This window comes from Protopterus annectens, chromosome 2.part2, assembly GCF_019279795.1.
Source record: "Protopterus annectens isolate FY-2018-M chromosome 2.part2, PAN1.0, whole genome shotgun sequence".
Classification (NCBI taxonomy): domain Eukaryota; kingdom Metazoa; phylum Chordata; order Ceratodontiformes; family Protopteridae; genus Protopterus; species Protopterus annectens.
Window position 1 is genome coordinate 27,802,006 of NC_056730.1, and position 26,844 is coordinate 27,828,849.

Consider the following 26,844-nt stretch of genomic DNA (forward strand, 5'->3'; position numbering starts at 1 on the left):
CTACAGCATAGCTCACTCCCTGAAGTAACCAGCTCACCAGTCCTGGCTGCAAGTATGCAGTCTGTTTGGGTCTCTCCCAGGCTACCAGACCCACATGCTTGTCTCCTAGCTTGACCATGGTTAACTGCATAAGTACATGGTACTGCCTCATCCAAATCCTTCCCTCTCAGGACATCTGTAGGATGGTAGTTTAGTACCCCTGTTGTCTCAAGACAACCTACTATTGGCATTTTGCCTTTCCCACTTACTGGCTCCCTCACCTTTGGTTCCCCACCTTGCCTCCATGGACACCTCCATGCCACATGGCCCCACTGGTTGCATTCAAAACATTTAACCCTAGCTGCTGGACATGTACCTTGACTAGTGGCTACCCCTGCTACTGGCAGATTCTGTTGGGGCAGTCTGTGCTGCCCACTATGGGTTTCTTTAGACCCATGAGCAGTACTGGGGGTCCCCTTCCTGTGCAGGGCTGCCCTGCTTGCCAGGTATAGGTCTCCTTTTTTTCCCCAACTCATCTGAAGTAGCACATTGCCTATCAGCTAACCAGATCCTCATGTTCTCAGGCAAAGTTCTAAGGGATTGTTCCCTTACCAAAAGGTCTGCCAGTCCTTCAAAAGTGGTGACCTGACATCCACTCACCCAGCTATGAAAATAAGTGCTCAGTTCAGCAACATATTCACACACACTTTCATCTACCTTGCGTCTATGCTCACAAAACTTATTCCTATACATTTCAGGTGTTAGCTTAAAACATTCTAAAATACATTTTTTTACAGCAGTATAATCAAAACAGACAGAGTCAGACATTTTTGACAGAAAAGTTACAGCTTTCCCCTGGAGTAAGGGGGTCAGGAACTGTACCCAGAGCCTTTGGTCAACACTATACTGTTTGCATACCCTCTCAAACATATGAATGAAACTATCAAAATTATCCACCTCTTCAAATTGCAGAAGAAATTTCCTGACCTGTTGTGCTTCTGGGGTCCAGTTACTCCCTTCACCATTACCTCCATGACTCTGGCAAAGAGTCAGCATTTCCCTCTCATGCCTCCTCTGATGTTCCTTTTGTTCGGCTTCTATCTCCAAATGCCTAGCCTCCAACTCAAGTCTCTTTAGTTCCAGCTGGATTTTTAAGTCCACTGCAGAAAGGTTGAGCTGTCCATTCTTCGAGGATATTGTATCTCCACTGCCAGTCTGATTGTCCTCCTGGATGCTGTTTTCTGATGCAGCTGTAACCAAGGCTGCAGTCAGGTCTGCCTTAGTCAGGATTCCATGCACCAGTCCCCTAGCCTGGCACATCTCCACCAGCTGGCTCCATGTCAGCTTTCCATACTCCTCTGCTGACATGCTGCCTGCTCACCCTGACTAACTAAGCTAACAAAAGAAATAAAACAATTGTGATCTGAACTCTGAGTATTCACTGCATGGCTGTTTTAGAGTGCAAAACACCTTCAAAGATCACTGTACATAAGCTACAGGATTCACTCTACCCACACATTTGCAAACTAATTGATAAGTGATGTGGATATCCCCCAAATGTGAAGTGGATCCCACCACTGCAAACCACAAGTGACGGCCATACCCTGGCCCAGCAATCAAGGAGCCTCAATCCTCACCATTGACACCAGAGAGGGTATCTCATATAAGAGGAAAGGATAACAAATATACACAGTAAAGTACAATTTCCCTTAATTGCACACAGAGATCACAGTCAGTCTGGGGCTGGTTGCTCCCTTGCTCCCCAGGTCCCCAATAAGACTCCCCACTGGCACAGCTATAGGGTCCAAATCTCAGCATAGCTGGCAAGCTAACCTCCAGTACCCTCTCTGTCCAACCAGTGCTTCGTGTCCCTGCCCAAGTAGCGGACACAAACACACACTTTGAGATAAGTATTTATACAACTTCACAGACACTCCTGGGAAAGGCTGACACAGATTCTCCAGCTGTGCCCCTTTACCCAGACTATACGGTAGTAATCACTGCCACCATCAGTTAATAATTATCAGCTACCCAAAGGCCCTTAAAAGGATGTCCAATTATTAGTGTGCAATATTATTATCCAATTGGTAGTATAGCCCAGGGCTAAAGCTATAGGAGTGGCTTAGACAGTAAAGTCTATAAATATGCAATGTACTCTAGAGATTAAATTATCTCTACATAAACCAGCCACAGGTAAAAGTTTTTTTTTTAAATATTTAATAATAAATAATTAAAACACAAGACAATACTACTACACCACAGTGCTATTCAAGAGTTCAGAGATCACACAAAAACTTAAAACAATACAGTGGAAAAGTTCTGATATAACAGAAAATCACTTAGTCTAATCTTTATAATTCCTGGCAACTTCTAGGAGAAAGCACAGTTCTAACATACTACTTATATAAAGAAAGCATAATGCAGTGCTGAGTTAGATGTCCAGACCAAAATGCTTAATAATCTCTGGTTCTCACTGTTTAAATTGCTATTGCAGTTCTGATAAAAGTAGTGAGACCAGCTATGTTATATGGGTTGGAGACAGTGGCACTGACAAATAGGCAGGAGTTTGAGCTGGATGTGGCAGAGTTAAAGATGTTCAGATTTGCACTGGGTGTGATGAGGCTGGACAGGATTAGGAATAAGTATATTAGAGGGTCAGCCCAGGTTGGAAGGTTTGGAGACAAAGCCAGAGAGGGAAGATTACATTGGTTTGGACATGTGCTGAGGAGGGATGCTGAGTATATTGGGAGAATGATGCTAAGGATGAAGCTATCAGGTAACAGGACAAGAGGAAGGCCTAAGATAAGGTTTATGGATGTGGTGAGAGAGGACATGCAGGTGGTTGGTGTGACAGAGCAAGATGCAGAGGACAGGAAGAAATGGAAACCGATGATCTGCTGTGGTGACCCCTAATGGGAACAGCTGAAAGAAGATGATGATGCAGTTCTGATAAAACATTGCATCATCTTTTTACACTTTCTGGAGTTCCCAAGCTGACACATTAACTACATTTACATTCTTAACATCTCCCTTTTGTTATTTTGCAGCTGGTCAGGAACAGAGCAATAAAAAATACACGTGTATGTTTAAGTCTAGCAATTTAACTCTTGGTTAAACAATAGAAAGAATTTCTTCATTTAGACTATTCGGCATCACTGTTCCCTTGAAAGGGTCACCACGTGCTTTTACTGGGTCAGTAGAGAGCACTGTTGCCACATTTTTGTAACAGCATTTCTTTACATTTAAAACAACAAGCCTGCAGTTTACATTTATATTTACAAATGATAGAATTATGTATTAAATTCGACTAGGCTGGCAGCCTTCACTCATCTCTACCAGTCTTCACAGTAGAAAACAATAATTAAAATATCTGGCATAATCATCAGATGGTTATATTTCAGTCAGAACATTTGTGTAAAGCCTTGGTTAATACGGGGTATTTATTTTTGTTTTGTTTGACTACAGAAATATTTTTCATAAAGATATCACTATTGCATATTTTTAGCTTAGCAAATGAAAATGAAATTAAAAAATAAGTATTACTAGAGTTTGCCAACAAAAACATTTACCATGATACTTTTTTTTAACATAGTAAAATGAAGAGAGATAATCTCCGTGAATAATTTTTCACTGACAGGAAATTATTATAATTTTTTTCATATTAAATAAAATTTGAAATAAAGGAGACATATGGGTATTACTTCATTTACTGATTTGAATGCAACCACTGAAAGTCATCATGCTGTGAAATGTATTCTGTCATCCTGACAAGCAATCAGCTCAATTGGACACGAAAGTAGATCTGTGTGACCATATTCACCATAATAATATATGGTCCCATAATGGGATCCCTGCTGTATAAATCCACCAGTGGTTCAGAAATAAAGATGGAGGTGAGCATTTAGCTGTTAGTTAGGGCATGACACTGCAACTTTGTGCTATGATGTCAGTGAAAACCCATCTATAAACAGCTGTCATACATCCGGCTAGATTCTTTATTAGGTCATGAGTGGCACATAGAGTTGTGCTGCTGTGAAATACATTTGTAAGCAGTTACAGCAGTCTTAGAAGCCTAAAATGAGACAGAAAATCATGCAACATATCTGTAACAGTTATTGCATATACGGAATATACAGTAAATACTAAAAATCTCCTTATAAAATAAATTTGGAGGAATGAAATGTAAGTAACAAACTATGGGTCAGCTTAGTAATAGTATAATAAAGTCAAAACTCTCACAAAAGTGTCTGTGAATGATATAAAATAACTATATACTAATAGCCATCAGAGATGTAACATGAAGCACCCAAAGATGGAGGGGGACAACATATTTTGTAACTATGTTCTCGTTATATGAAAAGTGGTTAATGAGTGTACCAACAGAACTGCCCAGTATTCATTATAATGACCAGTTCTGCATGAATTCATTATGTTAATGGAGAGACAGAAGCAATGAGCCCTCACCTCCCATTAATAAGTAAATGGTTTAAAACATGCCCTGCAGAATGGTGGAAATAAATCCTGCTCTATTTTTAGACTGGGCATCTAGTTTGTATAGTTCAGAGAATGTGTGGATTGATGTCCAAGTATCAGCCTCACAAATAATATGAACAGTTACATTCTTGAGAAAAAAGCTGCAGTACCAGCTACTGACCCCATGGAGTAAGCCCTAAATTCCGTAGGTAAAGGCATGACAAAAACGAATGCAGTGAGATAACAAATTAGGGTCTGTTTAGTGGCTAGACAGCCCTGGCTTCTTTTCATAAAAGGAAAAAATATCTGGAAAAATATCTATTAGTTTGTCTAACAGGTTTGTTTCATTCAGTGTAATATTGAAGAAATATACATGCATCCATGTAATGCAAAATTATTTTCTCTTTATGTTCTTGCTTACTGAAGAACAACCTAATTCAAGGATATCTCAGAAACGACCACAGATGTGAAAGGGGGATTTCTCTTTAATGATACCATACCTCCTTTGAAAAATTGCATATGGTTCTTTACACATCATTGATTTTTACTTATAAATCATTTTTGCTGACATGACTACTACCAGGAAAAGTTTACAAGAAACAGATTTGTGATTTGAAATACTGATAGGTCCAAAAGGAGGTATGTTTCCATTTAAAATGTTCAAGTCCCAAGTTAAGTTCCAAGCACGTACTTCTGGATATATGGAACACATAAGGAGAAGGATCTCCCTCTGCTACTGTTTTACAGTACCACAGTAAGTTATAACTTGACAAAAACACATACAGGCAGAACTAACAGACACACGCAACATGAGGAACAAGCTCAGCCTAGAGAGGGAAGCATTCGTAATTTCTTCCTATCGTCCACAGTAAGGTTGTGATGATGAGGAAAAGAATGCATTCAGGCAGCAGTTGCAGCAGGATCTACTAGCTAAAGCAGGACAACATGAGTTGGTGTTGATAATGGCAGGCATGAATTCTCATAACAGGAAAGATACAACAGGATATGAGAACTATCTGAGTCCAGACAGGTGGGGTACCAGAAATTAAGAAGGAGTGACCATTCTAGACTTCTGTCTGGCAAATGGTTTGATAGCATCCAACACATGGTTCACCAATAGAAACAGTTGCAAGATCACATACAAGAGTGGTCAACATGCAACTTAGGTAGATTGACACCTAGAAAGGAGAGGATATTGGGGTAGAATCAGAGATTGCAAAGTCATCCCCAGTCAAATATTCAGCCCACAGTATAAACCACTGCTGGCCACAGTCAGCTGCAAGCAGTAGTCAGAGAAGGCTCTAAGGTCAACAGAGACTAGGCTGAAGGCCTCAAAACTGACTGTAGTAAAACCAGAAGAATTCACAGAAATACTCTGATTCAGGATTCAAAGAAACTTTATTGTCATTTAGAAAACACAAGTGCTAACTAAATGAAATTTCAAGTGTCATCTCTTTTATAAGCAAAAACAAACACAAAAAGACAGACATAATAGATCTTCTTCTCTTTCGGCTGTTCCCATTAGGGGTCGCCACAGCGGATCATCTATTCCCATTTCTTCCTGTCCTCTGCATCTTGCTGTGTCACACCTACCACCTGCATGTCCTCTCTCACCACATCCATAAACCTTATCTTAGGCCTTCCTCTTTTCCTCTTACCTGGCAGCTCCATCCTTAGCATCCTTTTCCCAATATACCCAGCATCCCTCCTCACCACATGTCCAAACGAATGCAATCTCACCTGTCTGACTTTGTCTCCAAGCTGTCCAACCTGAGCTGACCCTCTAATATACTGATTTCTAATCCTGTCCATCCTTGTCACACCCAGTGCAAATCTTAACATCTTTAACTCTGCCACTTCCAGCTCTGACTCCTGCCTTTTTGTCAATGCCACCGTCTCCAACCCATACAACATAGCTGGTCTCACTACCCTCTTGTAGACCTTCCCTTTCAATCTTACTGGTACCCATCTGTCAAAAATCACTCCTGACACTCTTCTCCACCCATTCCACCCTGCCTGTACTCTTTTCTTCACCTCTCTTCCACACTCACAATTACTTTAATCTGTTGATCTCAAGTACTTAAACTCATCCACCTTCGCCAACTCTACTCCCCGCATCCTCACCATTCCTCTATCCTCCCTCTCATTCACACACATATATTCTGTCTTAGTCCTGCTGACCTTCATTCCTCTCCTCTCTAGAGCATATCTCCACCTCTCCAGGGTCTCCTCAACCTGGTCCCTACTCTCACTACAGATCACAATGTCATCTGCAAACATCACAGTCATACATACTAGACATAATAGATATTAAAGAATAAGCAATAACTAGTAGTACAAAGTAAATATCTAGGTAGCTAATGCACATGCTTGTACAGTATTTATATACACTGTACACCACTGACTACTAGATTATTAACACATGAAAAGAAAAGTACACTATACACAGAGGTGAGATTGTGTGATATTGCACATAAGGAAGTGATTGGAATTGCACTTCAAAGAGAATATATTAATTTTAGCATCCAATAAATAGAATTTATAATTATAGAAATTATATATTAATACAGAAATAGAACAAAAGAATGAGAGCATAACAATCTATTATAGTTTTGATACATCCAGATTTACATCTGCATTAATGAGTCTTATTGCAGTTGGATAAAAACTGTTCATGAATCTGGAGGTCCTGCAGCGGATATTCACCATACGCTGGATGAGAAGTGTTATTCAGTATTTTGCGGGACCTCTTTTTACATCTCATTTCAAAGAGCTCCTGTGAGGTAGAAAGACTAGTGCCCACGATCTTTTCTGATGTTCTTATTATCCTTTGCAGCTTCTTCCTTTCGGCCATTGTGCTGTTACTGAACCATACAGTGCAGTTGCTGGTGATGATGCTCTCGATGACTCCTCTGTAGAACGTATTTAGAGTGCTCATAGAGAGCTTTGCTTTTCTAAGCCATCTTAGGAAGTGTAGTCACTGGTGGGCTTTTTTAATTAGCCGGCCTGTGTTTGTACTCCAAGAAAGATCCTGTCATATAGGTACCTTCAGGAACTTTGTAGTTTAGACTCTCTCCACTTCTTCACAGTTGATCTTGAGGGGCAGGTGCATGTCAGAGCTTTTTCTAAAGTCAATAATAATTTCTTTTGTTTTATTGATGTTTAGGTCCAAATTGTTGTTATTGCACCATTCACTCAGGGAATTGACCTCATTCCTATACCCACTCTCGGCATCACCACTTATGAGTCCCACCACTGTGGTGTCATCTGTGAATTTGATGATGTGGTTGCTGCTAGCATTCGCAGAGCAGTCATGGGTAAGGATTGTGAACAGTAGAGGACTCACCACACAATCCTGGGGTACTCTAGTGCTCATTGTAATACACCCTGAAGTGCTGTTACCAGCACAGGTCCTTTGTGGTCTTCAAGTCAAGGAATCAAGAATCCTGCTGCACAGCCCTTTATTTATGCCAAGGTTGATTAGCTTTTCTATAAGTTGCATTAGAATCACCATATTGAATACCAAACTGAAATTTATAAACAACAGCCTGGCATAGTTATTCTTCTCTTCAAGATGCTGCAATGTGATGTGAAGTGCCACCGACATGGCATTAGCAGTTGATCTGTTTGCCCAGTAGGCAAACTGCAGTGGGTCAAAGGATTGGAGTAGTACTGTAGTCAAATGCCTTTAACCAGTCTCTGAGGTCTAGCACTTCAGGAAGAACAGGAGATAGGTGGAGTTGAATAATAATGTGTCTCAAAACAGTATGTATGAAGAGTATAAAACAGATACATGGCAGAGATGGTATGGAAATACAGTAAATAAGGAAAGCTGGGGTTGAAGTCTGGGAAGTTATCAAAAGAAAGAAGGAGTGCAAAAAAAGTGGGAGATAGAAAAGATGGACAAGGATGTGAAAGAGGCTAAGACATCAGTGACACTATACCAGCTTCTGGAAAGTGACTCAGTTGATGGCACAGGAAAAACTCAGGTTGCAAGACAAAGACAGAAAGATAAAGAAGATTATCATCTGACACCATTCATAAGGGCTGCCAATAACATCCTGCTCACCAGCCCACAGGAAATCAAAGGCAGATGGAAGAAGTACTACCAGCAGTTACTGAAAGAATAAAACCTCACAGAAGTTATACTACCCCAGACACAGCCTATAGTGAAAGAGGAAGAGGAGCCCACCCTAGAAGAAGTTAAAACAGCACTAAGGAAAATGAAGTCAGGAAAAGCAGTAGGCTAAGATGAGGTCACAGTGGATATGATCAAGATATTCGGTAAGTCAGAGAAGAACTGACTCCTGAGTGTATTCATAGCAGTATGGAGAGAAAGGCATATCCCAGATGACTGGAGAATAAGCATACTAGTGCCAGCGTACAAGATCAAAGGGGACATCCACAACTGTGGGCAGTACAGAGGCATCAAACTCCTACCACACTGTGTAAAAGTTCTGGAGAGGGTTATTGATAAATGAATATGCAGAATAGTACAAAGTAAGATTGGAGATGAGCAGTTCCGATTCAGATCAGGATGCAGCACAACATACCAGGGTTTACAGTGAGACATTTAGTGGTGAATAAGCTAAAGATAAGGAAAGAGTCCAACTGGCCATTCCTAAACTTGGGGAAAATATATGACAAGGACCCAAAAAGCTGATTTGGGCAGTCCTGAGATGGTTCAAGGTCCCAGAAACATTGATAGAATTAGTGCAGGCTATGTACAAGGACCTAATAACACAAGAATGAACAGTGTTTGGACTCACACAGGGGTTCCCAGTGATATTGGGTGTGTATCTGGTTTCAGCTCTGACACCACACCTGTTCATACTGCTGGATGGACTACACTGACAAACAGGCCGGAGGGGACAAATCAAGAAATCTGCTGTATGTATTTCAAGCATACTTTGAACAGGAATGTCAGTACATGCAAAGGAATGGAATGCAAAACTGAAGGCATGCTGGATGAGTCTGAGTACAGACACGACAGCTGTCATGGCTGCAAATGAGGGAAATCAGAAGAAGCTGAAAACTGAGCTAGAAAGGAAAATAGTGGAACAAATAATTTAAAGTAGCAGAAGCATGGCTGGCTCAAACAGCCCCATGTGCCAGTACCAAGGACTACTGCCCACACTTTCAGCTTTTTAAGTGAAGAGCAAAAAAATTTAAAAAGTCTGTTTCTTCTCCTGGCTTCCCAACCAGTTAGGCAAAAACACAACACTCCCCCTCCCTCTTGCCCCAGCCAATCCAGTCTGCTTTCTGCACCCTCCCCCTAACCCTTTCTCCATAGCCACCATCTAATTTTGTTCAATATTACTGCCAAAATCCATTTTCCTTTCAGCATAATTTCATTTATCTTTTAATTTAATATAACCCATATAAAATAAACCATTTTTATCAATTCCTTTAACATATTTTTACTTCTAATTTTATGATACTTGTCTTTATTCGTGTCCATATTTATCTTACCCACTTTTTTGATACCTTCAGAAAATTTATTTACACAACTTTTCCCATAATGTTATCGCTCTTTTACATTTCAGAAACCCATGTTCAGTAGTTTTCTCTTCACCACAATATAAACATAGTCTTTCACTTTTCTGTTTAAATAACATATACCCTATTACTGGTGATTTATCTATTGCCAGTCTTCACAAAAATCTTGGCATTCTACTTTTTCATTACACCATTTAATTCTTATTTTTATAGCTTTGATATTTTTCTTCTGTTAACTTCTTCCATAGTTTAATAAAATAATGTTGTATCATTATATGGTTGTACCACAGTTTTCTTTCATTTTCTATTTTATCAATTTTTATTTTCCACATTAACATTTTTTCTTGGTAACTTTTCATTTCTACATTTTTGCATTCTTTTTACATTCTTTTTCTCTTATCTTATCCCAATTTTTTCATACTTGTATTTAAATATTCTTACCACCAAACTTTCTTATTTTTCATTTAGTCATTTTAACACTTTATATAAATTTAGAGAAGCCACATATACCACTGGGTTAATTAACCCTAAACCACCTTAATCTTTATTTACATATAACATTCCTCTTCTTCCTGGAGTCAGTACTGAACCCCATATGAATGAAAAAATTTAACAATTATTTTTCTTAGTATCATTGGTAGCATAAATATACTTGCTAGATATACCATTTTCCCATTAAAACAGAATTTATCAAATAAACTTTTTTTTGTAAATGATGGTCTATATGTTTTCCAAAACAAGCAAATTTATTACTTCTATTATTTTTTCCTAGTGCATCTTATTAATCTTACATTTTTGTTTCCAAATTTAAAATCTAAGGCAGAAATTTCATTCATTGTAAACTGATGTCTCATATTGTTTTACTTTTCTCTTTGTTTAGAGTCATCCCATTGCTTCTAAACATTCTTTTAAATAGCATTACTTTTTTATCCACATCTTGTTTTTATTTCAATTACTATGTCATCTCCTTAAGTTGATAATACTGAGATTCTTAAGCCTTGAGGAGTTACATACTCTGGTTTCTAACTTTTGTCATTTATATCACAAACAATTACATTCACAGTTAGAGAAGAGTACACAACTCATTGGACATCTCTGTCTCACACCCCTCCTAATTTGTATCGCTTTACTGAACCAAGCATTTACCATATTTTTTACTTTATTATTTCTATAACCTGGCATGCAATTTTTCTAATTTGTTTCACTTATATTACATTAATTCATTACTGCTCATAATATTCCATGTCCTATTACATCAAATGCCTTAATAAGATCTCCTGTCATAAGTTTGGCTTTTTCTACACTATTTTTAATACCATTTTACAATCTCTCTCTTAACATTATTAATAATTCCTGGCATCCCTTCCCTTTTATACTAAGCATATTTTATTCATAGCACTTTACATCTTTGTTTCAAATATTTCATAAAAATCTTACAATCATTACTTTTCAAGACTATCGGCCTCCGATTTTTCATTATATATAGTTTTTTTCTTCTTTATTCCAGATAAATTAAATATTCCACTATATAATTCCTTGCACGTAAAACCTTTATTTAGCCATTCATTCAAAATCTTTAAAAATATTTTTTGCCATTCTGTTAACTTTTTATACATTTCATATCCTATTCCATTTGGCCCTGCAGCTGAATCTATATTTCCTTGTCTGAATAATTTATCTAATTCATATAAAGAGATCTCCTTTTCAAATTCTTTGTTTTCTTGTTCTGAAAACATTTTTACTTCTATTATTTTTAATTTCTTTTTTTCTTCTTTAAATATCTCCTGTACATATTCTGCAACAACATTCATAATTTGTTCCTGAGTTCTTTGTATTTCTCCTTCTGTATTTTTCATTTCCTTCATTATACTACCATCTTCTTTACTAGTGTACTTAAATAAGCAGACACTTATTCTCTTTTTGCAAAACCACCAGATAGCAAAACACAAAAGTAGAAATACCACACACAGGCAGGAAACAGGATCCAAAATATTTATTCTTCTTTAGCGCCTCGACTTAACCAGTCATCAAGAAGTATCACTGGTTAAGTCGAGGCGCTAAAGAAGAATAAATATTTTGGATCCTGTTTTCTGCCTGTGCGTGGTATTTCTACTTCTTCTCTTTTTCCTTGTGAAAATATATTTGTTTGAATAATAGCTCTTTAATTTTATCTTTTTTTTTATACATTCCTTTCTCTTTATCAAAATACTCTCTATCGGTATTTCATTATTTTCTAAATGTTCCAATGCTCCTTTACCAAAAGTTTTTTTAATTTTCTTTATCTTCTTTTCTTACATCATATAACCACTGTAAATAACATTTTTTATATTAAATCTTAAACTTTGTTCACCATTTGGATCAATCCTTATAGCATTTTCTCATTGTAATATGATCTCTCCTAGCTGCATTAGTAGTCTTTTTCCTTCTTTATCCTATTTTCTCATTTACCCTTTTTATTCCTTTGCCTATGTTTCTATATTTCATATTTTCCTCTATCTCTACTTCTATACATTGCTAAATTATCCAAAAAACTGTTTACTTTATTCTTTATCCCTTATGATTAGTCCTTCTGATATTATAAAATAATATATTTCCTTTCTGTAGGAACCCCTTCTGTAAATCCATGAATTTCTATCTCAGAGTATTAATTTACCACATCTCATAACTTCTGATAATTTTTACATTTTCCTCTTAAGTCACAATTAAAGTCTCATGTCATTAAAATATTTATATTTACTACTACATAATCTAGAATTTGATGAAATAATTTTTCTGCTTCTTTGCTAGTAACAGAGGCATATAACACTATAATGATACATGCCTGTTCTTCCCATTGTAAGCCCAACAGAGTATATCTTCCCATTCTTACTAAAGATATATATATTTTTTATTGCATTTCTACAAAGAATTCCTATTACAGAATATTTATAATTTCCCAAATTCCAAATTATCTTCACCATAATCTTTCTGTTTGTAATCTTTCTTCATTTGATAAGAATCTTGTATCTTCTAGTACAATTACATCTACATCACATTTATTACACCATTCTAAAACCCCAATCCTTCCTACTATATTTTAATACTATTTACATTCCTAAAGTTATTACCTTCTCTTTTCCTTAAATTTCTAAATATTATAATTCTCACCCATTTCTTTTATTTTTTTCTTGTATGCCTATTCCTTTACATTTTTTTTCTATCTTTCAACCTTTTAATAATTGAATTATTCTACATTTTTCCTATTACTACTTCACAATTTATATCTGCATCCTCAATTTTCAGAGTTTTAATGTAAAAGAAGTATGGTAAAAATGGAACAGGAAATTATACTAAAGTAAGTTATTTCTGAGGTTAGAGTTTGCAAAGTCATTATCTTATCTGTTCTAGTTTGAGTTCCTTATATGTAAGCATAAAGTGCATATCTCATGTTTTTGTCTTATTGTAGTAAGCATAAAGTGTATATCTCATGTTTTTGTCTTATTGTGGATGGCTATTTTAAATTGAGTAATTTAGTCCATTTATTAACAGCTTTAGCTGAAGAAAGCAATCTTAAATTACAAGTCATAGTAGTTTCAGTATTATTTAATATGCAGTTGAAGTCAACGCCAATTATTAGACTACCTTGTGAATTTTCTGTAATGTAGTCTAAATGTGTTTTGCCAAGTCTAACTCCCATTCCTGGGAACCAATATAGATTTGCTACGGTCCAAATTCTATTATTATATTTCATTATCAACTTACAAATTTCTTTCTTTATTTTTTTGATTTTTGAATAATCTGTGGCACAAGTACATTTGACTCCCATAAAATCATTAACTAAACTATGTTTAATTTTAAAAGAGAATTGAGTTAAAATTTTATATTGTTTTAGGGACCAAACATTTTGTTATGGTATTCAATAAACACCCCCTTTTCAGATGCATTTAAACCATTAACATTTAAAGACAGCAAAGGTAAATCCATTTCAAGATATGAAAGAAAATATCAATTTAAGTTTTGTTTTTTAGTTTAAAAACAGATTAACAGTTGACTCATAAGAAAGTAATGAAGCAGGTTATATTTTTTCAGACATGCCTAAGTAATTAGTGAATATGTATATATCTAAGAAACAATATGAGAATATAACTACACTCATGGAAATGAAAACAAAATTCCTGGCCTAGAAGTAAGTTAATCTCTAGACTAACACTCACAAGCAATCAAACAAAACATAGCCCTGAAGGTATTAAGGATTTAAGATTATTTAGGTCAGAGTTCTGCATTTAATATAAAAATTAAAAAAATTATCTTGGAGAATGATGATTATGATCTTTCTTATAACTTAATTATTTTCCCCTCTCCTTTTCTCTCAGCCCTCCCCTCCTTTTATTTTATTATATTTTATCTGTGCCTTAGTATAACATTTTTAAAAAGAGTAATTATAGATATGTCAACTATATTTTCAAGTTTCAAGTATGATATTTTGTGAGAACATCAGATATTCCTGTTTCCCCTTTTTTCCTCTCTTTCTCTCACTCCTCTCCTCTTTCTTTCTCTGTCTGCTTTTTTCGTCCCCTAATTTTTACATAATTACTACACCCTTCCATTTTTCCTAATTTATTAGTGTATTTAAATTAACTTATTAAGTTAAGTACCAGGACTGAAACTAATCATATTCATGAAAGTATAAAGTCATATTGGTTAGGAATCAGACTAAGACATAAGCAATTGTCCTTCATCTTCCAAAGTTAAATATGGATAATATTAGGTACTATAAGTAAGAGAGAAGACCTTGTTTCTAATGTTGTAAAAAGTCACATTATAAATAAGCATTCATGTCAGAGGTTAATTATATAAAATTTTTACTATATCTGTTTAAAACTGTTGCATGTAATACTTTGACATTTTAACAATCAAGAGTGCAATGACAGACGAGAACCATGAACAAAAAACAAGAATGCACACATTATATTCATCTGTTTAAAAAAAATTACATTCTGTCCAATTTCTTGTCTCATAAAGACTAGACCATTAAATACCATTTTTTATAAAACAAAGATAAAAATAATATCAAATTCATGATATGAGGTACTTCAATGGTACTATAATATGATTTCTTCTAGTATGTTTTCTTATTTTTGTCCATTCCCTCCCCCTTTCCTCCCTTATCTTTTATTTGTGTATCAGGTCACTACCTTGTGTGTTTCTTCAGTTTCACATAAGATTATTCATCATAGTGACATAAGAGACAATGCAAAAAAAATCACATTTCTTAATATTGATGTTTCAGTCTATATATATTTAATATATTATGTCTCTTTCATCTAAGTTTCTCTTTCCCAGTCCCTGCTTCTCCTTTTCCTCTATTTCCTTTCTTAATGGCATTTGGGATCTTCCTTTCGGAATAAGCATGTAAAAGTTAAATGTACATGCTATATCTTGTGAATAGGCAAGGAAGAGCTCTGATACTGCCCAAGAAGAAAAAAAAAAAAAAAAGAAAAGCAAGTACAGTTCAACGGTAAACGTATATTTAAAATGTATAACATTTATAACAAGGATGGGGTACATTTTTGTAAACTTAGCTATATAAACATGCAATCTGAGGACATTTACACACTCATCATTTCTAGCCTTTAAACCAAGTAAACTTTGGCTATATTAGTGTATAATGCAATTAGGAAATGGCATTTCCATTACTGATAATCAGCATTGACTATGTGTATGTTTCTATGCGACAGAATCTGTCATTCAGCTCATAAAAGAGTTCATAATTGAAGCTTTTGATTACATTACTCTGTATAAGACTAGAGATGCAGCGCTCATGATCTAAGTGGGATGTTATCAGCGAGGAGAAGAAAAAAATGTTTAAAACTAAATGAAGCTTACAACAAAAATAATGGACAATTTGCTTTACTTCTTCCTCACTGTACAGTTTTATTGAAACATAAGGCATGAAACAATATATTTTGTGCAGTGAAGATATCATTTATAATCTGTAATTAAACATTATATTTTTAGATTACCCATTGCAAGTAGAGGTTGACATGTTTCTGTTAATAAGAATACCTTTGCACATAGGGACATTAAAGCTGTAGCTGGTGCATGTAAATTCTAATCTCCCAGCTATCACTCTATGTATAAGTCATTTATTTATTATTATTTATAAAGCAATGTAATACTGTTAAGACTTTTAAAGTCAAGAGAAAACAAATGGGCAAAACAATAAGTGGAAAAAAAAGAAACATATTAGGCCTGATTCCAAAAGATTTGCTCTTGGGCGTTTGAAATCTGCTCCATGTAGCAAGTCTGTTTATGGACAGACATTACACTGATGTAAGTCACTTTCACTGAGAGCAGGTCTTTTGGAATCAAGCAGACTTACACTAAGAGCAACTGTTTTGGAATCTGGCTCATTAACCTGTCTTTTATCTCTTGTGCAGAACACTTAATTATTAGAGGGCATATATCACTTAAAACCAAATATGAAAGGCAGCTTCATGACCAATATTTAATTACTTAGTATAAATAGTTTGAGTTCATTTTCTGATTTTCTTGATATTAGATATAACAAATATTACCAGATCATTTATTTTGGAAGTTCTTAAAAGTCTTTAATGGTGAATCAGAGGTTTTATCAGTTTTTTGTTTCTTCTTTTTTCGGTCTGACTAAACTGGAGTTTTTGAAGATTTTTTAAGAGCAGGGACATACCTCTCAACCTAGAAACATCAACAATCTGGACAAAGGCCCATGAAAAGTAGGTACAACTGGCCAAAAGTCAGGATGATGATTAACATAAAATCTGCATACATAGTCATGTGACCCCACCCACTCAACTGGAATTGTGGGATAACAACATGAAGATTGAAGTCACTAAATAATAATAAGTAATGGCAGATATTTGAATTTCAGACTTCATACGTTATTCTAGCAACTATCTGAGTTTACAGGAGCAATATTTAAAATCTTTCCCTACCATATTCAGAGCAAAAAGCATGCAGCTCAAATGTAGCAGGGCTCTCTGTGCCATCCTCACCCTATGACCCATACAAGTGCTAACAGTGCTGTTTTCACATAGTACTATATACAGTATACTATACTGTATATCCTTATTTTCTGTGTCCATGCATTTGATAATTTGAAGAGTGAGGAACCCTCCACCAACTCACACAAGGTAGACATAATACAGGATTTCTTCTGTGTGCAGTAGAATACAGGGAAAACTACCGAAATGCCTCATACCCCTTCACTACAATAAGTCTTGAGATTACATTTTAATAATAGGGGCATACTTCTTATCCTCTTGGAGAAAGAAATCTGGACAAAGTCATTAATAATATGGGAGCAAAAGCCCAAAAGTAGAGACTATTTTTAAATATTGCTCTTACAAACTTGTGATAGCATAGCAGGTTTTGCATTTGCATGAATTTTTTGAAGGGTATGAAGCCTGAAACTCAAATGTCTATCATTATTTTCTTACTTTAATCTTTAATGACTTGCTAATGATTTGCCAGAAAAATACAATTTTATGAAAAATGGACCAAAAATATGACACAATAATACGGACATTCTATGAAAATCTGTACAGATGATAAGTATGAATAGGGGTACATATTTTGGTCTATCGAATACCAATCTCCGAGCGTTCTGTCATGATCAAGGCAACACTCAACAGAAAAGAAAAAATGTACTTCCATGTCCCCTGAGCTCTTCAGCTTAGTTGTTCAAATTACGTTTTTCTCACCACACACAAGTATATAATTAATACAAAACTTCACCGCATATTAGTCTTTGACCAAAAATAATTAAAAATGCAAACTAAAGCCTTCAAGCAGTTTGTAAAAAAACTATACTTAAATAATCTCGAGTTTGCAACTTTCAGTGACAACTGAGTATTTGAACAATACATGAATCTAAAAATAGAATGACTATGCTGACAAGATGAGGTGCACCAGAATAATCCAAGAAGAAACACATTTTATTATGATTATCCACTTTTGTTTGTATGCAGGTTGAATCAGACTTCATCAGGTTTCATTAGAATTTTGATTTGAGACACTGAAAGAAAAGCCATAACTTTTTGCTTTATTAATATTTACTATATATTTCTGCTTCAAATGTCATTCACACATAGGGCATAATCTGCCTGCAGAGAAGTTCAAACTTAGTCCACACTTGGACAACTGACTAATGCCAGAATGTGCTTCATATAAAAAATAAGTAAACAAGAGTTCTGAATGGTGACATAAATTAGATAAAGTCTCCCTTTGCTCAGTACCTCACAGACAAAGGTTTCCTTACTGACAGAAAGTCTTGCAACTGTGCTACCCTGTGGTACACCCTTACAGACTGCTATCATAGTTCAATAATACAGCTCTTCTCTAGTCCAGGATAAGTATATTCCACCATTACAAACTACATAGCTGGGCTGCATTAGCAATAACTCACTTATACAATATGTAGACATAATTATTCCAAAATATCTAATAATGTGGCAAGACATGACATCTTCCACCTATTTGGACTATATTTTGCAATGAGGGAACTACATTTAAACAACATTTAAAATACTGCACTAATCTTAACATTTAAATCACTGTTGTGTTGTTCCTGCTCTTTAACACCGTTTTGTGTTTCTAGATTAAGAAGACTGGGGCTGTAGGAGAGGATGATGGCAAGAGTCAAGTGGGATTAGCTGAGTCATCCAAATAAACAAGGCAGATCGGGATTACGCAATTTGAAGGGGTATTTCAGAGCTACACAGTTAAGACTCCTATACATAGCACAAGCAGAAACCTATAATTCAAAACGGAAAGGGATGATGATGAAACAAGAAATAATTAGAGAGGGAAAGGTAATAGAATGGGAAGAGGCCTAGGATTTATTTGGACTTCCCTATCAAGGACTGATATCAGAGTATGGGCAAAGAGAAAGAAATAGGGGGATCCTAAGGGAAAGACCAGCACTGGTAGAGTTTTTAGTAGAATATAGAAGATAAGCTGTTGTTAAAAAAAAGAATAATTAGTACAACATACAAAATATTGCATGATAACTATAAGAATCAATGAAAGGAGGTTAGAAAGAATTGGGAAGAAAGATTGGATAAGCAATTTACAAAGAAAGAATGGGGTGTATGTATATGGTTCTAGGATGTAACATCGACAAGGAAAAGACCGACACCGACTTCACCGATGCGAAAACACCGACACAGAAATAATCGACACTACAAACCACGGACATTTAACAGGTAAGGGGTTTAAATTTCGCTAAACAAGCCTACCATGTTCAGGTAAGGGGTTTAAATTTAACACATGCATAACACTGCCACCTTACCTGAACATGGTAGGCTTGATTAGCGAAATTTAAACCCCTTACCTGTTAAATGTCCGTGGTTTGTAGTGTCGATTATTTCTGTGTCGGTGTTTTTGCGTCAGTGAAGTCAGTGTCGGTCTTTTCCTTGTCGATGTTACGTCCTAGAACCATGTATATATATATATATATATATATATGTGTGTGTGTGTGTGTGTGTGTGTGTGTATATATATATATATATATATATATATATATCCCATATATGCAATAATGTCTAGAAGATTTAGGATCTTTGTTTGGAAGTGTTTGCATAGGCATTTTTGTACTCTAAGTAGACTCCAAATAATTTTTCCTCAGGTAGACAACAAATGGAGGTGTGATGGGGAAAAGAGAGGTACTTGGAAACATATTTTGGGGAGTTTAATGATTTGGCAAACTTTAAAGATTCCCTGCAGACTGCTCTGTCAGAGATACTGGGTGAGCAAATTGGTCTAACTAGGGAAATTATTTTTTGAGCTATGATACAGAATCTGAATTGCCTAAACATAGAAAGGCTGCCAAAAAGGCAATTACTACAAAATGGAAATAAAAGACTAAAGCATGTTTACTAGAAGTAGTAAATATAGTAACAGAGATAAAACAACTGGAATTGGGATCTTTAGAAAAAGGTAGGAACTAATTACATAAGAAAAAATGGAAATTGTGGAAACAATACATGCAGAGGAGGAAAGAGGTTTGAAAGAAGGCAAGATCAGAATGAGCTATGTAATGTTTGACTGACAATGACTATATAGATTATAAGTAATGTAAAATATTAGCAACTACAATTAAGTCAATATGGCTTGTGATGTATAATGTTTATGACTAAAATGATGTCAGTGTGGTTTGTTTTCATTTATATAAATGTATGATTGCCTATGTCATACATTATAATTTAATAAAGATGTTTCTTGTTTAAAAAAAAAAGAAGATTGGGACTGTAATTCTAGTGGGGGTAGAAAAGTAGCCTGGTGTGCCTGAGGTAGCAAAAATGGAGGCTTAAAATGAGAATTACTTGTTATAGCTAGTTATTTGACTTGTTTCTGATGTTTTTTCACTTTCGGCTAACAAAAGTGTGTTTTTACATTAAAAAGATTGGGCCTGCAATTCTAGTGGCAGTAGAAAGGTAGCCTGGTTTGTCCAAGTCAAGAAACAAATAAGGGGCTTAAGGTGACAATTACTTCTTGTAGCTAGTTGTTACCTTTTCACCTTTGGCTAACCAAAGTGTGTTTTTACATTAAGAAGACTGGGACCTGCTATTCTAGTGGCAGTAGTACGGTAGCCTGGTCTGTCTGAGTTGGGTAACACACAGGGAGGCTTAAAGTGAGATTGTTTCATCAGCCAGCAGGCTTGTTAGGGACTTAGTTGTTTGGTGTTAATCAACACTTGAGAGCTACTTTTGCAGTGCTTTTATATTAAGAAGTTAGAGGATCACTCATCATGTGGATGAAATTGTTTAACAGATCTCTCTGAGTTGGACACATTCCGGGAAGCTCAGTGTCTGCTATAATTTAAGCATGTTTCTGCAGAGCTGTTCCCTTCTCAGTGGCAGTTAGCAGTACCCTATATAGTAGCAAACCTATAAGTCTAGCAGTTAGGACTTTATTTTGTAACATAGAAGGGGTTTGTATGGAGCTAACCTTAGAGCAGCTAGTTAGTTTGTTAAACAGTACTAATATCAGATCATAGCATTATCAAAGATCTAGCCTTAACCCTAGACACCATTCAGGTGACACTTGTAAAACCAAGCCTCTAAGCCATAATAGCCCAACCGTAATACAGGTCCTGACAACATAGATTTGCAATTTCTTAATGTCACGGTGGTCATCTTAGTAGATATGGACATCCTGAGACAATATAGTAATTGTCTCATGTACTCAGACAACCTTTTAATCCTTAAAGTAGCTAACATAATATGTGAGAGATGTACATACGTAAATTCCTTGGAGGCAAAAATCTTACTAATAAACAAGGTTGTCAAGAGCACACAAAATACATCCTTCACACATACTGCTCACCACACACACAGACCTTCTTAAGCTGAGGCACTTAAAAGAAACCTTTCCAAACCTCAAAGACCTCCTAAGCTGTCAATCAACACCACCTATCCACAGAAATCATTAGAGCACACACACAAAACAACACCTACAAACTAACAAACAGCACCAGAAACACTAGATCCAAGGATCTGAACTTTGCTTGTAACATAAATAGAGCATGCTGGATGGACTGATATAACCTCAAAGGATCCCCACACGATGGAATAAGCTCCCCATCTACCTGAGGCAGAGTTCATCCCTGATCCTCTTCAAATGAAACCTTGATCACTAGATGGGAAATCGTAAATTGGTGTCCAGTCTGGCCCCCATGTCTCTGATGGACAAATGGCAACATTAATTGACTTAAACTCACCATAACCCTTAGCTACCTCCTTACTAACATACCCCACCATATAGATGTCCAAGTAACTCAGGGACAAAACTGTTTAGGATCGCATGGCTAGGCTTGTAAAGACCCTGGTGCGGGTTGTTAGCCAAGTATAAACCTATGAATCTGTTTGTCACTTCAGCTATTTACCCCAGTGTAGCTGCCCTCTATGGGGTAAATACTTTTGTAATATGACAGATGTGTAAAAGTACATTTTTAAAGCCTGATCACTTACCAACTGACCTACATTTATTCAGACATGACTACTTTTCTCAATCCTTGAAATAGATAAGTCTAACTAAGTGCGCATTTTTGTGTAAGGATTACCCTGGATAAAACCCTGCTACCCACAAAATTTAACTTTATTTTTATTCCAAAAGTAATAGTTCCATGTTGCTGAGTATTATTTATTATTTAACATAACATTTTTTTCAACAACTGTCTTATTACCAGAGTCTTCACACTATGTATATGCTTTTTCATATCTTCATGCACTTTCTGAACTGTGGTTAATACAAGTAAGAACCAAAGGATCCCCCATCACAGCAGTTCAAAGGATAATAGGAACAAAGGAAAAATACTAGGCAAGTGGTCATGGGGACCACAAGATGTCCAGCCAAATGCACCTTTAAGTAAATTAAAGTAAAAGTTCTTGCCATCCTTGTCAAGCATTTAATACTGCTTACCTCCCAAATCAAGCAGGGCCTTACATGATAACCCTTATGTAAATTTGCATTTCAGGGCTTCTTTTTCCATGAATTAACACTGATTGTACCCCACAGAGATAGCATTGCCTTTACATGTAGTAACCCTGATGCTCAGGGTCAGTGACCCAAAAATCACTAACCCTGTCTTGTATTGTTACCCACAAAATTTAAACATATTCTACATGAGACTCAAAAGGAGATCATAAGCCACTTTTTCTGCTCATGCCAAGAATTAAATATTAGAAGTCTAATACATTTCAAGAAGACTTACTGCGAGGGATGACCCTGTTCAGTGTTGGTGAAGCAAATCACAGTTCCGTCTGAAGAAATTTCTAAACCTGGGTGAAGTTGCTCTCTCAGCAGATGAAATCTTGTACCTAAAATGAAAGATAAGAAAACAACACTCAAATTAATTCTATGATTTAAGCATAAGAAGATATCGTTGTGATCATGGCTCACTTTTTAACAGTGAACTTCTGTAGTTTCAGCTTATTTTACAGCACTCTCACAGACAGAAGGGACTGGGTTCAACCACATTAATAAAGGAAAATGCCACAGAACGAAGACTGAAAATTCTACATACAGTTCCCTACAGCTTGTTAACTTGTTTTTATAGACCTACAGGTAATTACAGTGAATTCTGAACACATGGATGAGCTTTTAACAACTACAAACATAATTTAATATTTCTAAGGAAAACAAAATTAATAATCACATTAATTATACACACCGATAAATACACATACAGTAGTAATGATGAATACATGCATATTGTGGTGCAGTATGTGTTCACTGACTGCTACCCTTAAAACTGCAGTTCTCCGCCTACAGTCGTGTGTATGGTTGTAGATGGTCATATATCCACTATTACGTCCAGTGGATTCAGTTTATTTTCATACTGTATAACTGGAATTCTATGAACAAAAATAAGGTAAGATGTCTGATGTGTGGCTAACGCTACACATGCAATAAAGATTAAAGAACCCTTCATATTACAGCGAGAAAGTGACTTCATGAGTTTAATCAAATAATTAGACTGACATCTGTTAAGTGGGTGCTCTGATTCTAAGGAATTGCATGAATTCAATCAAGTGACAATGGAATGGCAAAGCAAAAGATGCATATGTAAGATCAAACGTGAGATCACAAGTACAGAGAATACAGCTGGTAAACTAGTAATAGTAATAAAGTATGTAATTACCAACTGCTGGTTACATTACAACAGAAGCTATTAAATAAAGTGCAGTGTGAGCAGTTAGTCATTAACTCAACATAATGAAAATAAGTAAATAAATGCATAAAGAGAAAAAAAATCACAGCTATGCAGTAAAATTCTGACAGCAGAAAAAACTACATTAAGTTGCCATATGACAAGTTTAATATGCCCTGCATTTCTCAGTCTAACTCACTTTTTAGACTAATGCATGCGTTCACAAACTGTGCATCGCGGTGCCCTGGGGAGACGCGGATTCCTTACAGGGAAGTTGCGAAGCTTAGCAGCTGATTGCAAGTAAATGAATGCCTGTATGTGTGTGTGTGTGTGTGTGTGTGTGTGTGTGTGTGTGTGTGTGTGTGTGTGTGTGTGTGTGTGTGTGTGTGTGTATGTGAGAGAGAGATCGGGATAGTGAGAGCGATGTGTGAGTGAATGCAGGAATGAATGAAAAAGTGGCTGTGTGTGTGTGTGTGTGTGTGTGTGTGTGTGTGTGTGTGTGTGTGTGTGTGTGTTTGTGTGTGTTTGTGTGTGTGTGTGTGTCTGTGTGTGTGTGTGTGTGTGTGTGTGTGTGTGAGATCGGGAGAGTGAGAGCGATGTGTGAGTGAATACAGGAATGAATGAAGAAGTGGGTGTGTGTGTGTAATCAGGAGAGTAAGAGCGATGTGTGAGTGAATGCAAGAATGAATGAAGAAGTGGCTGTGTGTGTGTAATCAGGAGAGTGAGAGCGATGTGTGAGTGAATGCAAGAATGAATGAAGAAGTGTGTGTGTGTGTGTGTGTGTGTGTGTGTGTGTGTGTGTGTGTGTGTGTGTGTGTGTGTGTGTGTAAGATCGTTAGAGTGAGAGAGATGTGTGAATGAATACAGGAATGAATGAAGAAGTGGGTGTGTGTGGGTGTGAGATTGGGAGAGTGAGATCGATGTGTGAGTGAATGCAGGTATGAATGAGGAAGTGGCTGTCTGTGTGTGTGTGAGATCGGGAGAGTGAGAGCAATGTGTGAGTGAATGTAGGAATGAATGAAGAAGTGGCTGTGTGTGTGTGTGTGTGTGTGTGTGTGTGTGTGTGTGTGTGTGTGAGTGAGATTGATGTGAGTGAATGCAGGTATGAATGGGCAAGTGGCTGTGTGTGTGTGTGTGTGAGATTGGGAGAGTGACAGCAATATGTGAATGAATGCAGGTATGAATGAGGAAGTGACTGTGTGTATGTGTGTGAGATCAGAAGAGTGAGCGGGATGTATGAATTAATGCGTAAGTGGGTGTGTGGCATGTGGGTGTGAGATCGCGTGAGTGAGAGTGGTGTATGAATGAATGCATAAGTGGGTGTGTAGTGTGTGGATGTGACAGTGAGAGCGATGTGTGAATGAATGCAGGTATGAATGAGGAAGTGACTGTGTGTGTGTGTTTGATCAGGAGAGAGTGAGAGCGATGTGTGAGTGAATGCAGGTATGAACGAGGAAGTGACTGTGTGTGTGTTTGATCAGGAGAGAGTGAGAGCGATGTGTGAGTGAATGCAGGTATGAATGAGGAAGTGACTGCGTGTATGCGTTTGATCAGGAGAGAGTGAGAGCGATGTGTGAGTGAATGCAGGTATGAACGAGGAAGTGATTGTGTGTGTGTTTGATCAGGAGAGAGTGAGAGCGATGTGTGAGTGAATGCAGGTATGAATGAGGAAGTGACTGCGTGTGTATGTTTGATCGAGAGAGAGAGAGAGAGAGAGAAAGATGTGTGAGTGAATGCAGGTATCTATGAGGAAGTGACTGTGTGTGTGTGTGTGTGTGTGTGTGTGTGTGTGTGTGTGTGTGTGTGTGTGTGTGTGTGTGTGTGTGTGTGTGTGTGTGACTGAATGTCCAGATTTTTGCCTTATGTTTTTGGTGTGTTGCTCCTGAAATCTGTACTTTTCTGGCAAATAGTTGAGGATTGAAGGTATTAAATAATGACAAACATTTGAGTTTAAGACTCCACATCCTTCAGAGAATTCATGCTAATGCAAAACCTATTATTCTATCAATGTTCTAAGTTTGTAAGAGCAATATTTAAAATCTGTCCCTATTTGTCCTCCCATCATTTTAGGCTTTGTCCAGATTTTTTTCTCGAAAATCTATACAGCTGAGAGGTGTGAATCACATATATATACACACACACACACACACACACACACACACACACACACACACACACACACACACATACACACACATACACACACACACACACACACACACACAGTCACTTCTTCATTCATACCTGTATTCATTCACACATTGCTCTCAGTCTCCCGATCTCACACATACACACCAGCCACTTCCTCATTCGTACCTGCATTCATTCACTCACACACACACACACACACACACACACACACACACACACACACACACACACACACACACACACTTCCTCATTCATACCTGCATTCATTCACACACACACACACACACACACACACACACACACACACACACACACACACACACACACACGCCCTCGTTCATACCTGCATTCACTCACACATCCCTCTCACTCTTCCGATCTCATACATATACAAACACAGCCACTTCCTCATTCATACCTGCATTCAGTCACACATTGCTCTCAGTCTCCCGATCTCACACATACACACACACAGCCACTTCTTCATTCATTCCTGCATTCATAACACACTCGCTGTGCACTAATAAGCTTAACTGCAAAATAAATTGCGAACTGTTCGCAGTTTATTTTGCAGCTAAGCATATTAGTTGGCGGTGCCCCTGTGAGGAAGCAGTGGCTCTCCAGGGTGCACACAGCACACATTTTGGAAACCCCTGAAATATGCACTGTATGCGTGCCGTGGGGGGGGCTTGGGAAAACCTGGATTCAGCAAGTAAGCCGAGAATCAAAAAAGTTTGGGAACCACTGTACTAATGCACTGCATTCCTTCTCTAAACAATCTTATCTGCTGTCATGCATAGCACATCCAATTATCTTTTGACTTTGTCACATGAAAGCCGCATCTCATAAAGTAATGGCTGCAAACTGCTATTCAACAAAATTAAAGTTTACTTGTGTGTGTGTGTGTGTGTGTGTGTATGTGTGTGTGTGTGTGTGTGTGTGTGTGTGTGTGTGTGTGTGTGTGTGTGTGTGTGTGTGTATCATAGCAGGTAGGAGTTTTCTTTTTCTAACCTCTTTCTTTTTGGTCTTCAGTCATGACTTCTTCAATTTATATTCAAAAAACAAGTAAT

The 26,844-nt window shown here is 36.8% G+C and overlaps 1 protein-coding gene across 1 annotated transcript in view; it reads right to left on the reverse strand.

Annotated features, from left to right (window-relative positions):
- Positions 1–26,844, reverse strand: part of CMYA5 (cardiomyopathy associated 5) — a 704,220-nt gene that overhangs the window by 33,208 nt on the left and 644,168 nt on the right. The window contains exon 11 of the mRNA XM_044063710.1: positions 22,685–22,790. Within this exon, the coding sequence (XP_043919645.1) occupies positions 22,685–22,790 (106 nt within the window). The remainder of the gene's footprint in view (positions 1–22,684; positions 22,791–26,844) is intronic.